Below are 15,109 nucleotides of genomic sequence, written 5' to 3'. Positions count from 1 at the left end.
CTCATCTTGCTATGGAATAACAAGATGGGAAAGCTAATACCCACTGTGGATAAAGGGGGTTTGGAAAGCTCCTTGATTTACTGATGAATTCTGGTCAATGAAGTATACTGATAAACAATTAGTGTGCATGATTTCATTTGCTAACTGATAGCAGTAGCCACAAGGAAGGCTTCTTCTTCTACCATTATTGATTCCTCACTGAACTGACCTATCTCAGGTGGTGGGTGAGCTGCTGATGACAGATGAGAAAAATGCCCCTTTGTACAATACTTTGGGTTCTTTCAGGGGGAAGACGAATAACATTAAAATAAATAATTAGTTTATAAAGTACTCTTTAAATACACAGTGGGAAACTCAGTTTGCTTGGTTGTATCTTAAATTTATAATGCACTAAATTAGAAATTAAAGACTGGATTCAGAATTTTTAATTTTAATTTGGAGAGCATGCCCTTTCTGAAGTATTATTTTCCTCTGAAACAAACAAAAAATATTCCTTTATTCATTCATTCATTTATTTTTAAGAAAGGGAAGTCACCAGAATGATTTTTACTTCTATTTGAGATTTGAAAGCTGGTTCTAAAACGGGGATTAAGTCAACTGCTTCCTACAACTTTGAGGGATTATCACTTACTTAATTTTTAGATCTCCCTTCACAGGAGTACCTGGGTGGAACTCAAAGTGGCAAAAATACTGCAGCAAGTTAAAACATATAAAACACAGAAATTATATAATTATATGTTAAAATAAAAGTATTATTTTGTCAAACTTAGGAAAAATTAGAACAAAGCAATTTAACACTGTGGGTTAGATATATTAAGTATAGTATTTTAAAATGTTCTTAAAAAGCACTGTGGATGGGAAGCAATGCATTGAAAGGATATGAGTTTTTTCATGTAAAACTTACCACAAGGTTAGCAAGAAAATGTTTTAGGAGTAAAGCCAACCATTTGTCAGGTAGACCCTCACCTTCATATCTAAAAAAGCTTCCAAAGGAAAGTTGACCAACTAGGTGGTAGCAGCTGTAAATGGGAAGTTAGATCAAATCCTGCAGAAATCAGATCACATCTTCCTAGATTAATGTTCCATGGTCTCCAACGTTCTTTTTCTGAGCAAAATCCTAAATCAAGTGATTGGCTTTATTCCTCCAAGCATTGGTCTTCTGCTTGAAAATGCTTCTGGATACTACACTGTTCTGGAAGAATCACATACCTGTCATGGCTAGGAAGAGTTTTGTCCAACTAGAGAAGGACGTTCTATCCACAGTGATCCATTCTTAAATAAAATTATGTTCTATTTAGATTACTGCTGTGCTTTCATGACCAAGCAGTCCATAACAAGTTTTCTGAATTTGCTGCTAGTAAAAAATGCATCATATAAAATGCTTTCTCATATATTTTGTGAGCCATATTATCCAATTGGTAACTGGAACCATTTATATTGCTGGTAGGTACCTATAAAGCCTATGGTATAAATCTGTTTTGGTGCCATTCTATATGTCCCAGCATTAAGATAAAGTGATGCAAAAATGGGATACGGTACTCTCTTTAGTTCTGCTCTAATTGGGACATTCTCTCCATAAGGGCCTTTTCTTGTTAGGGTTAGCAGCACAGCATTTAAAAGGCTTCTAAAATATTAAAAAAAAACATGTTTCATGTATTTATCTTTTTGATTTCTCATTTTTCTTCTGCTTTTCTGTGCATCTCAAGTTTTAACATTCTAAACTGTCTAAAGGTTTAAAATTATCAGTCACGTTGGCTGAAAGTTGATTCAGAAATGCTTCTAAAAAGAGGAGCTAAATCTTTAAATGCAGTTAAGAGGCATTTAAATCAAGATCTGCATCACAAAAGTAGGAGAAATGCAAAAAATAACAGCTAATTCCTGATCTTTGAATATTAATAGAGAATCAACATCCTAGTGAGACTCATAATGAACTTTTTGTACTGCATCATAAAACTCAAAATGAGCAACAACAAACACTTCTGTACCAAGCAGTAACAACCGAGTGTCAAATGCCAGTTTGAGTGCAACGCAGAAGTTAGTCTTGGCTGACTTGAAACAACAGGATAGAAGAGAATTCATGTGGACAGGTTTCAGGTCAAAGCAGAAGCTAAGGGCCTATCAAATCTCTTTAAGTTCTCCAGTCCAACATTCTTTTCTGCCTTGGTCCTCTTGACTCTGGCAGGTCAACCAAACAAATAGCTCTATAGAAGTGAAAGGCCTAAGATGCTTCCCATTTTTAATTGTAGGATGTGGCTATTCTAACAAGAGTGATGCAGCTCATAGGGTTGTGCAAAGGGTTCACCCCAGCAACATCAAGAGTCTGTGCAGGCACATGCATCGGGGGACAGCCTGGAGCAACTTCTGAAGCAACCACAGAAGTTTTGCAAAAGTCACAGCTGTTTTAATTATCTGAAAAGCGGTGGTTTGTTTGCACTCCTCCGCACTGTGAAACACCTCCTCTGCATGCTTGCCACTGGTACATGTACCAACTATGTGAGAGCAATAAAGAATTCATATTTTATTCTAGCTGCCCTCTGGGAAGAATCCCGGAAAGGAGAGGGAAGAGAGGGGGTAGGGGACAGCCCCATTCTCAGGACTCTTTCCTCTCTGCTCCATGGGGCTCTTACCACTACCTAGGATCCTAGAAATGTATATGTTTTAAAATCATGTTTCGCTGCCCGTGAGGTTGTATAGGTCCCTTCTTGGATGCAGCATAATCTAATGGGACCTAGGAGACATGCCTTCTCTGTTGCTGTGCCTATTACAACCTGATCCTATTCATGTTTTGTAGAATGGCAAAGACCTGGCTTTTCTCCCATGCCTTGGACCAAGATGGTCGAGAAACCTGTCCTGCTGTGGACTATTGTTAATATCTAGTCTTGGCTATGTGTTCATCAGACTTTGTTAGTGTTGTACTGTAAATTTTTTACTTCTTTTTTTTTTAAATTGTACTCCACTCAGAGTCAGAAATTATATTTCTATTTACAGTTTTTTATATTGCACATAAGCCATTATCCTGAAACACAGGGTATGAGTATTGTATTAAAGAAATAAAAAATATCCATAACTGCTTTCTTGCTACACATGAAAACTCTTCTCTAACAAATACTTCTGTGAGTGGTTTAAAGAATTCCATGTAGACCAAGCAGTAGGATTAATTAATTAATTCTATTTATATCCTGCCTTTCCACCCAGAAGGCACTCAAACTGGGAAGAGGATTAATTTATGATAAAACATTCAAAGAATCAAGAAAGGACTGAGGGAATAGAATTCATTGTGATGAGCTGGAACTGACACCTAACAATGGTTTGGCTCTGACAAAAATAAGAATTCAAAGGCAACTACTGTCTCTATTTTAGTTATTAGGAAGATATACATAGCATTCAAGAAAAAAAATCCATATTTTTGTAATCTCTAGCAGCCTTTTTAAACCTGTTTGTATTTGTTTTAAATTATGTATCTTACATTTTCCATTAACTAAATCTAGCAGGTAGATGTTATCCTCTTAAAGTCTGCTAAAAACAAGATGTCCTGAGATAGCATAGCAAAAAATGAGCCAAGAGGAAAATTGTTGGTGTAAAGGAATTTAGCTTTGGCCTTGAGAAGGTGGTAGGAGAGGTGAAATGATTTCTCTGTCCTAAGAAAGTAAAAACCATGAGAAAGAGATTCAGAACAGCCCCAGTTTGACCATGTTGCCTTTAAAAAGGGGCAGTGAAGGTTTTGGACAGGCTTTTAAGAGTCTGTTAATATACCCTAACATTAAAAACAGTAGTCCTAGAATTCCTGAAGCATATGTTTCTTCTACCTTGAAGGGCTGATGGTGGACGATTTTTCAACCAAAAATTAGAATCCGTCAGATATATAAAAGGGGCAACCGTGGCTACTCTGTACTCATTTGTAGAAGCCACCCTAGCAAACTATAAAATAAGCATCAAGGATAGGGGATAATTTATGATTATGGATTGAAAGCCACAACCTAGAGTAAAAGCGGCTTATCTCCTGCTTTTGGGGAATCAAGTTTTTGCCATCTTTACACTGTTCCTAGTTTCTCTAACTGGATGACTGCATAAAACAAAGAGATCCACTATATTCAGTAGAATCAATGCAAATTAATTAGATATTATCTGGTTCCCATTTAAAAAAAAAACCTGGTGTAGTGTAGGGGTTAGGGTGCTGGATTATGATGGGGGAAACCCTGGTTCTAGTCCTTTCTTAGGCATGGAAGCCAGCAACCACTCAGCCCAAGACAGCATCAGGTCTGTGAGAAGCTGACTGAAAAACAAGACCCCCCTCATCACATCATATCACATCATACATTGATAAACTTCACTGTAAGAACTAGTGCAAAAGTCCACTTTTGCACAGTGCAAAAAGAAATGGGCACCGCAACTAAACGGAACGACTGCTAAGAAGAACAATGTACCTAGTTCTAGTTGAAAGCAATGTGACTTCGTTAGTTTCTGATTGGCAGCATACTCTTGTAGATACTGTATATTACTCAGGGCTTCTCCATATTCACTGAAAAAGTAGATTAAATGACAGCCCTCTGTGCATTGGGCAATAGGCTGTAACCCTAACACTTGATACTTGGGGTGATTTCCCAAGTGTGGGTAACTTCCATGGGGATATTTCTGAGTAGACAGGTATCGAATTGTGTAACAGGTATCAATTTATTTTTATTTGACAATAAATATGGATACTTAAGGGATTAAGGAGCACACAAAATTGTGATGATCGATGTTGCCTAAATCTATAATAAATTGGGAATTAATCCATTTACTTCCTGTTTTTCAGTTTTCTTAGCTCCCAAATAGTGGTAACACTTAGTTACGTAATAACTTTTGATAAGGTTTTAACAGTGTTGGATGAGAAATACTCAGAGTTAATTTATGCAGGACTTTCTAAAGAGTAGAAACTAATTATACTGCATAAATAACAATGAGAAGATAAAAGTTTTTATCAGGTACAATCTCAAAATTGTATGCTAAATTGAAGGCTATTTACTCAAGCTCTCTTAACCCTTATAGCATTTGAACTTTTAAATTTACCAATGGGGAGGGGGGGTCTTCAGGTCCTTCTAAAGACTATGTTTGGTAAGAAGTAAACTGGGGGTGGATGATGCTGGCATCTTTCCTACCCGGGGAACCCTGTGAGGGGTGTGCTTATAGGCTGTTTTGCACTAGCTGAAGCTGCAGTTTGTGCAAAATGAAGTGGTCCACATATTACCTGATGCTCATGGCCTACATTGGCTTCCAGTGGGCTTCCAGATCCAATTCCAAGTGCTGATTTTGACCTATACAGCTCCAGACAGCTGGGTGTCTAGATATGTTTGGGAACACTTACTTCAGTTGGAATTCATCTTCCTGACTGGATCTTCCTGGGAGATGCTTTGTCCCTCAGCTTTGTCCCTCAGTTCCGTGTGGTGAAGGGGGCTGAGAACTGGTGATTCTGCTCTTTCCCTGGTTCTCTGAAATAGCTTTCTGTTAGAGACTGAACTCATACCATTGTTAATTTCCTTCTGCAAGTTACTGACAACCAAGCTGTTCCAAAGAACATTTTTTTAAATGAGTGTCCATGATCTGGGTCTATTTTTAGATTTATTTATTAGATTTATATTCTGCCTTGTTCTGTACCACTCAAGTCAGTGCACATACTGCTTCCTCCTCATATTTCTCCACAGGAAAAAATCCTGTGAAGTGGGCTGGGCTGAGAGGGTGAGTGAGCGTTCCAAGGGCATCCAGTCAGCTTCCATGTCTAAAGGAGGATTTGAACTCATGGCCTCCTGGTTTCTAATCTAGCACCTTAACTATTTCATTTCATTTCATTTATCAAATATATATAGCCATGCATCTCACCAACATGACTCTGGGTGGCATACAATAAAACAACCAGATAAAAACAAATCTAAAATAACAATTAAAAACAATTTTATTATTACCACTGTGTTATTTCTTCTTTTTTGCTTGTTGTTTTTAAACCGATTTTATTTTTTTTAATCATTATTTTTTACAAGTACATATTATTTTTGCTCCTCTTATGGACATTCTAGTTTATATTGGGGATGTTTTTAAATATTGTATGTTACTATTGTAAATCATCAAGATTCTGGACAGATTCATTAGCATTCAAATTTCTATCCCCCAGCAAAGTGCCATCTGCTAATAGCACCATTCATTAATAGAACAAATTCCTCCCCCACATCTACCCCCTCCCCAAATTGTTATGGAAAGTTGCTTGATAATTTTTCATACGCAATTTTTGTATGTGCACATTCTCAGTCTGAAGGGCTGATCTTGCACAATACTCTTAACCAGGTCAACTGAAGGAACAGTAGCTGATTTCACACAACCTGCTAAATTTAGTTACTTTAAACTTAACTGTTAACTAAGCGGTTAACCATTGTTTCTGACTTACCATGTTTTGTGAAGCTTTGGTTACTTATGATTCAGTGTATTATACAAATCCTAACATGGGTTAATTCAGTTATCAAGTAAAGCCTGTTACATGAATGCAGGTGTGTGATGGAATGTGTTCCTGAAGGAAGGGGTGATGTGGTGGATTTTTGCGCTGCTGCTGATTCCCAGGAAGGAGTATTCCAGGCAGAGAAGAGGATTCACAGTCCGGAAACTGTTGCTGGGAAAGTTAAGAGGTTCAAGGTAGCTTCGCCCTAGAGTCTCCCAGGTTATTTACCCTTAGGTCAGTTAGGGTAGCTTTAGTCTGGCAAGATTGATGTCAGGGCCATCCCAAGAACAATGTCAGGTTAGTGTAATCCAAACTCCAGTTCTTTATTGCTTTCACTATACAGACAGAATCTTGCCAGACTAAAGCTACTCTAACTGACCTAAGGGTAAATAACCTGGGAGACTCTAGGGCGGAGCTACCTTGAACCTCTTAACTTTCTCAGCAACAGTTTTCGGACTGTGAATCCTCTTCTCTGCCTGGAATGCACTCCTGGGAATCAGCAGCAGCACCAAAATCCACCACAGGTGTGAATCTGCAGAATGACAGATATAAAATACCTGAGATTGGCTCTATTCCACATTCACAGTTGTGCAAAGTTGCATTTACACTTAGAGAACTGCCATTGCTATTCCTAGTCTCCTCTTGGGAAACTAGGACACCTTTTGCTCCCTTTCTGCTAATAAGGTATTAAGCATTGTGTGTATAGTGGGAGGAAGCAGAAGATATGCATTGTACTTTGAATGCCCAATTGTCTAAGGGTATCAAAGGTTAACCTTGTTAATGTTCAAACAATATTGGATGAATGTTAATAAATGGCTTCACTTTTCACACCCTGCCCTCCTTCCCCCTTTCTGTTAGGGTTTCTTTTTTATTTATGTGGCTTGTGGCTGTTATTTGAAGTTACTACGGCAACCTGTCACCATCTGGTGTTATAAAGTATGATGAGATTTTGGTTGCTAGGTGCTGAAGTTTGCCATCTCTTTTTGTAGACTAGTATTCCTCTTCTCCCACATATTAGAACTGCATATTAAATTCCAAGGGATTGTAAATTTACTCAACTCTGTATAATCAAGCTGTGTTATTCTTTTCATATGGATAACCCTGTACTTCCTATATCTTATATTTTAAATTCTAAAGAATGTTATTTTTTTTAGCTGATGCTTCATAATATAGGAATGTAAGGCTAGCCAGTTCAGTATTACTATTTTTTAAAAGGCTAATCAATCGTCTCATCATAATTTCTTTGCTGTCAAAGGTTTTGAATAGTCACTGAAAGAGTATCTCATTTGTCGTTGACATGCTGTTTTGACTTTAATGTGCTGCTGATCGATATAAATTCAGTGACATCTACCTTGTCATCCTGCTTGACCTCCCCTCCCCCCCACCCCCCAATTCTGGCAGTATCCTATATTTCCAAATAGTGGCAGCCAATTTAGTTAATGGACATTGTTTTTCTTTGAGTTTATAGTCTCTGTCCAATGGTGAGAGTTATGGTGTGTCCCATAATTACATTTATGTATATTATTGATTGCATCTATTGATAATGGCCACATGTCTTTCAAACAGGCATCCTTCCTGTTTAGCATCCTATTAAACATTTCCCTCACCAGTCTAATGTTTGGTATGATTATACTTATTTTTACACATGTTTGACCTAGTTTCAATCATGCATATCTACTGTGACACCTTCTTCAAGAAGTCTAAGCATAGTTGAATCGCCATGTCAAAATTCTGCTTAAGCAACTTAATTTCTTTGACTGCTAGGTATTTTGGTATTGGCATCAAAGTTCTCATCCTTATGTTACACACGTACCAGAGTGCATATCACAGTCTTTGTGTGGCTATTTGGGAAAAGTGTTTTCACCCTAGGTTCTAGATGTCCAATCAAAACTTTAAAAAATGAGGGCTGCTTTATGGATTAGCTGGATGCTCATGCACACCTTGAATCGACTATTCTTACTCACTGTAGATTCGCTTTCATCCATTTCCTAGTTTGCTGGTTGACTTGTACAGTCCTGCACATTTGATGCTTTGACAACCGTTCCTGGGTAACTCCAAAACAAGAAAGATTACCTGGAAGTCTGTGTTCATGTAGCTTGATTGAATGAAGATGAGAACATGAGATGTAAATTACAGAACTAAGTGCAAGACAGTTAATGGCAGTATTAAGGCTCAGTTGCTTATAAAGTGAAGTTACTGAACTGCACTGGTATAATAAAATGTTTCAGCAGGAAAATGTACCACTAATTTGTATTGTGAGCACTCAGTCATCAGTGACTCAAAACTGGGTAGCACAACCATAATTTTAATCCTACTGCCAGCTGAACTGTTTTAATAAAACAAAGCATGTCATCTGTTAGTTCACGCTGTTCCCATTTGCAGTTAGTAAATCTGCACACACATGTAGGACAACAGTACATTTACAATGCTGCAGTACACAGCTAACCAGATTTTGAGAGTTAGCTTTTTCAGAGAGATTTACATTTTTAAAATAGTTTTGATTTTGCTGAACAGTATCTTTCCAAAGATGCTGCTTAAACCACAAGGGATTAGTGAAAATCATTTTGGGAAGAATAAGCAGGAACATTTTGAAAAGCTTTCAAACATGATCAAACAACTCAAAATCAAATAAAAAGAGCAGTCTTAAATATATTTTACTGTTTATATTTATGAGAGTTCCTTCTGGTTTGTAGAGGCAATAAAATCAGTACATTTGAATAGCAAAGCTGATCTTCAAACAATTACAGTTTTTAACTCTCTTTTGGCAAGCAGCTGACATTCTAACATCTCCACATGGATCCAGGAATGTCTGCCCCTTAAAAGTAAAACATAATGTTGGGCTCTTAAAAGTAAAACATAAGCTTTTCCTAAGGAGAAGAGCATTAGTAACAAAAGCTACAGACATCCTTACCTGAAAGATCTGGGATTACCTGCTGCAAATCTCTCCTTTTAGACCTCCACAGATAACCAAAGCTCTGGGTAGCGAAAAGGTTACTCCAAAAGCTGGAATAAGTTATCATTTATGTAGTAATTTGCACGGTTTATATGCCAGAACTATACTGGTCTGCTCACGTAGGAATAAATAAAAAAAGCAGCACCAACTGAATAGAAGCTACCATATGAAAGTAAAAAAGACCTCTAGTGGCTACAACCTGAAGTTAAAAAGGCTTCATTTCTAGCTTTAAGTACTGTAGTAGACAAAATGGTTGGATATATCAAACTGCAGACAGTTCACACTGATGGGTGACCTTGTATTTGTCATTAAAGAACCAAGAAAAAAAATAAGACATACATTTAGGGAGGGGGAAATCAGATTTCTCAAGTTAGTTGAATATATAAAATAAATTTCCAATTAGAATGACTGAAGAATCACTGGATAACTTGATATGGAGCCAGTCTCGTGGACAGATATCTCTAACTTGAATTTTCTTGTGTGTAATGTGCATGTATATGTGTTGCTTTTTAGAATTTTCAAAAAGCTAATTATTATTTTTTTTTTTTAATGGAATTCTGGCAGAAAGACGCTTGGCTTAGTATTAAATCCTAGCCATTTCCAGCCTGGGAAAACATGAATCTACCACTATTCATTAGAGCATAATGCATTAAGAACAGGTCTAAATCCATAAATTAGAAAAGTGAGGATTCAAGTTTGTCAGCTTGTGAGTTAAACTTGCTTAGGACTGTAGTTAAAAGAACTTAAACATCTCAAGCAGACAGATGACACTTAAGTGGATGTAACTGACAGCTCACATAGGATATATTACAAATACAAGCCATATTTTGGGGGAGAATTATTAAGATATCTGTAAAAATGAACTTGCAAGAAATGTATGAAACTTCTCAGAGGGTTGTTTGTTTGTTTGTGCTACTTCTGAGTCCCCTTTTTGAAAGGGTGACATTTCTATCACCTCAGCCTGGCTAATTTTAAGGTAGATTTTATCTCTTCTCTCTCTCCAATCCTTTTTACACAGCTTTGTTCGCTCAGTGAAATCAACATTGGGATTTCACAAATAAGATTCCTCTCCTTTTAATGAAATACACACTTAATATTTTAAGATTATTCAAACATTCTCTAAGAACATGGTCTTCTTTTTAAATAATTCTACAAAATTTCTTTAAAATATATTATGTCTTTAATTTTTTTAAAAAAAATAATATTACATTTCTCTGTACACAGACCATGTATCTGTGTAGCAAAGCACTGCCCATTTTTATGTCCAAGGCTCCTGATTTTGAGAAGTGCAAAGTTTTGGAAATTGTAATTCATACACCATAACGAGAAACAGTTGTTTTTCTTCCATGAGATTCTTGGCACGTGTTGATGTTAAGGGTTTCTTGACTAGGCATAATATAAATGTGATATTTTATCTCTTAATGTAATTAACCTAGATGTATATACATGTATCATCATTGTTAATCTGTTTCTTTTGCAGAGTCATTTTGTGGCCTGCATGACAGCAATCCTGAACCAAATGAATGATCAACATTATTCTTCATACATTGAAACTTTTCAGACAAGCTCAGAATTAGTGGTAAGTTGTCATGGGGAACAGTCTCAAGAGCATTCATGCTATCTCAAAGTGGTGTTTTTTTTTTTGGTGTATAGAGTAATGAATGTTAGTTTGTGTAACAGGATTGCCTTTCAAGTTTCAGTCTTAAAAAGAGTAGTGGGAAATCATGTGGATGAACTAGTATTTTGAGTCAATGTTGGATTTTTTTTTCAATGAGGTAGTTTTCAGTTTTAATATATTTGTTTGTTGTTTTGAATTCCTATTGCCACGGCAGTACAATTTCATGCAAAAATGGGGTGGGGTAGAGTGGTACAAAGTGTTAGCACTGTTCTGTCTTACTTTTTTATTCTGTTGCTTGATTGCTGCATTAATTGCTAGGCATTTTATATAATTGGGCCAGTAATATATATGAGCTGCATGCAAGCTGATTATTGTAAAGTTGAGCAACTGTCTTCACTGGGAACAAGATTTCTTTCCTGTGTTTGAGAAATATAAAGTATTTCAATATAAAGGATAAATATCCATATTTTTCCCACTAGGACTTTTTGATGGAAACTTTCATAATGTTTAAAGATCTTATTGGAAAAAATGTCTACCCCTTGGACTGGATGGCAATGAGCATGGTGCAGAACAGGTAATACAAACCTATAGAAGGCTGTAGGATTTTCAGGCTTCCTAAACAATTTTAAATATAGGCAGCCAGGAACTCTGAAAGCCCACCAAGGCTAAAGAAAGGTCAGTTGGAGTGATAAATTAGTGGCTGCATTACCAGGCAGGTAAAGCTGTACACTGTTGGCTCTCAAGTTGTGTATGCCTGCACGTTGTGGATGCCTGCTATTACAAATCACAAGCTTCTTCATATTATATATTTTGTTCCTATCTGCTGTTACAGTGCTTTAACTATCCTGCAGTCCTAGGAAGGCTGAATTAAAAAATATATATTGAAAGTTTTACTAAAGTTTTAAACTATTATAGAAGGTGACCTCTGTTTGGAAGCTTTTTTTCACCCATACCTTTTTTAATTATGTAAGTCAGTAAGAAAAAGGTCAATAGGAACTGGGCCATTAAAGAATCTGGATTAGATACACATTATGCATGGTATTAGGTGATCCTTTAAAATATCCTGGTGGTCACAAGAACTTGGGGATCTTTGCTATGGAAGAGGAGATATCTCTGTGTGCAGCCAAATGAGGCCCCTGGTACTCATGAGCCCCAGCATGAAATGTAGTTTCTATGCCAAATTGTGACAAAATGGCTGACCTTTGGTCCCTCAATTTTCAGCTAAAAATGTGAAAATAAAGGTCAGAAGGGGAATGTGAAGACTGAGGTACTGAAAGACTCCTATTCTCAGCATAACAATATCCCCCTCAACTTTATAGTTATGAAAAAAAATGGACCCACATAATCCAAGGACCTCTCCTAATTTGTCAATATCTTGGCTACATTCTGGCCTCCAACATAGTTGTCCATCTGATATGTGATTCCACAGCTAGTGTTTGCATCCACATGGATTTCTAAGGGGAGAGGTATATCACACAAGATGGGTTTTGTCTGTGATTAACTTGTATGTATCTGTGGCCAAAATGCCCAAATTCTCTCCCAGTAGGACCTGTAATGGAATTCTTTTCTCCCCCTATTGGTAATGATGTTTTTAATCTTTTTCAGTTTATTTCTTTCTCTGTTTTTCATTACTATGCTATAGCTTCTGTATTCAGCCGTGGTGCATTTATGTATCTTTCAGGAATATTTAATGTGTATCTCAAATCATGTTTAATATCAGAATCTGGGAGTGCTGTATATGATCGAATCTACTGCTATGTTTGCCAAGTTCCTATTTGATGTATTCTGAATGGAATAGGAAGGTGCGTACTAAGATAAACATATTTTCCACATCCCCCCTTGCATTTGGGATCAAAAATAATTGTAGATAGAGAGAGCTAGTTTTGAAAAAGTGGATGAAGGTTCAGGGGCTAGGATACAAGAGTTCTGCATTAGCTTTAAAAGCCTGGAACTGAAGGAAGATTGAGGGTTGGTCTTTTTAAAAACATTGTCTGGGTCAAATCATCAAGGCTTGGAGGCTTAATTGGAGGAAGACAGCAGATTTTCTACTAATTTGATGAATTCAGGATTGACTGAGGATTATTTCTAACAGTTTTCACTACATTTAGATATATTTATTTACTTAACCTATTTATCACCCATCCTTTATTTAGAGAATCTGATGGTAGTTATGATCCATAGAATAAAGAATCATAGAATTGGAAGGGACTTGGAGGTCTTCTAGTCCAATCCCCGACCAAGGCAGGAGTCCTCATACCATCTCAGACAAATGGTTGTCTAATCTTTTCTTGAAAACCTCCAGCAGTGGAGCACCCACAATTCTGGGAGGCAAGCTCTTCCACTGCTTAATAGTTCTTACTGTCAGGAAATTCCTCCTTATTTCTAGGTTGGATCTCCCTCTGATGAGCTTCCACCCATTGCTTCTTGTCCTACCCTCAGGTGCTATGGAGAATAAACCGACACCCTCTTCCCTGTGGCAGACCTTCACATATTGGAAGACTGCTGTCATGACACCCCTCAGTCTTCTCTTCATTAAGCTAAACATACCTAGTCCCTTTAGCTGCTCTTCATAGAATTTATCCTCCAGACCCCTTATCATTTTTGTTGCTCTTCTCTGCACTCTTTCTAGGGCTTCAGCATCTTTTTTGTATTGTGGTAACCAGAACTAAATGCAGTATTCCAATTGTGGCCTCACCAGTGTGGTATAGATATCCATGTCCCCCTCAAGTATCAGGGTGCTAAACTGTTACAGGTCTTACTCTCCTGCTTTGTATGTATGTATGTATGTGTATGTATGTGTGTGTATGTATGTATGTATCTGTGTGTGTGTGTGTGTGTGTGTGTATATATATATATTCCTCATGATTTCTTGTAAATCACTTGTTTGTTTTGGGGGGTTGTTTTTGTTTTTGGTATGAGAAAGGCAAAATGAGTATGTAAGACCTGACAATAAAAAGTTTGGGTTAGTTTATGAGTTTTTAACCATCGACCCTTTGAATTTACATGTTTCATTCCAAACAATTTATCTGACTTGTACAAAGGTTGAATACCTCCAATTTATAAGGCACCAAAGATCAATGTCAGTCCTGCCATGGTCTGATGTCTTTTTTAGAATAGGCTTTTTTACTTCAGTTGGTGGGAGTTGCTGTGAGAAAAGATTGCACTGATGTTTCTGAAGTGGAAGCTTGCAGTGAGTAGTCATCAGTGTGCTTTAAGCAATGTGCCATGACTGAAATTTTGACTACAGGTAGTCTTTGGCTTCTGTCCATTTGTTCAAAGTTATGGCAGCACTGAAAAAAGTGGACGCATGACTGGTCCTTGAAGTTTAATGGTCATGTTATCACAATCTGGACATTCAGGTGCCTAGCTTCAGATTACGACTTCACAGGGAGCTGCAGTCACATGATTGTCATTTGAAACCTTCTCTGCTGGCTTCCCACAAGCAAAGTCAAGCCAGCTCCAGTTGCCATCATAACCCTGTACTGATGGAGTCCCTCCAATTGAAATTCACTGCCAAATGCAGGTTGTTTATGGTGATGACTCTGTGCAGTACTGTGCATTTCTTGGCCAAAAAAAATGTAAAACTGATATACCAGGAAGGGCTAATTTGTGTGATCAGGAATGAAGTACATGACCTTTGAGAACAACCAACAAGGTTCACATGAGAAAGGCTGATGAACTGATTAAAAACATCTGGTGGGTCAAAGACAAATTGCTGTCAAACTTCAATATTAGATGGTTTCTGCAAGATACGTTCCTCACATGTTGACAGCAGAGATGAAGGCTTCAAGAATTGAAATTTTCCAGCAATTGTTGTCATGCTATGAGAATAGATATTTCTTCACAGTGTTGTGACAGCCAGTGAAACATGACCCAGAAACTAAGCATCACTCCATCACAAAGCTTTACCTGCAGAGGGGGAAGATTCAAAACTCATGGTTACAGGTTTTTGGGATGCCGATGGTGTTATTCATATGGATTTCCTGGCACCACTATCAACTCAGAATGTTACATTGCAACACCCAAAACTTTGGAACAATGATAAGGCAGAATTTAGAAGCACAAAAAGGACATT

The 15,109-nt window shown here is 37.3% G+C and overlaps 1 protein-coding gene across 1 annotated transcript in view; it reads left to right on the top strand.

Annotated features, from left to right (window-relative positions):
- The window catches only part of DOCK2 (dedicator of cytokinesis 2), a 289,582-nt gene that overhangs the window by 183,981 nt on the left and 90,492 nt on the right, over positions 1–15,109 (top strand). Inside the window, exons 28-29 of the mRNA XM_063292441.1 lie at positions 10,897–10,995; positions 11,514–11,608. Of these exons, the coding sequence (XP_063148511.1) occupies positions 10,897–10,995; positions 11,514–11,608 (194 nt within the window). The remainder of the gene's footprint in view (positions 1–10,896; positions 10,996–11,513; positions 11,609–15,109) is intronic.

Source organism: Candoia aspera, chromosome 2 (genome assembly GCF_035149785.1).
Source record: "Candoia aspera isolate rCanAsp1 chromosome 2, rCanAsp1.hap2, whole genome shotgun sequence".
In the NCBI taxonomy this organism is placed as follows: domain Eukaryota; kingdom Metazoa; phylum Chordata; class Lepidosauria; order Squamata; family Boidae; genus Candoia; species Candoia aspera.
The sequence above is the reverse complement of the archived record's forward strand: the minus strand, read 5'-3'. Positions and strand labels throughout refer to the sequence as shown.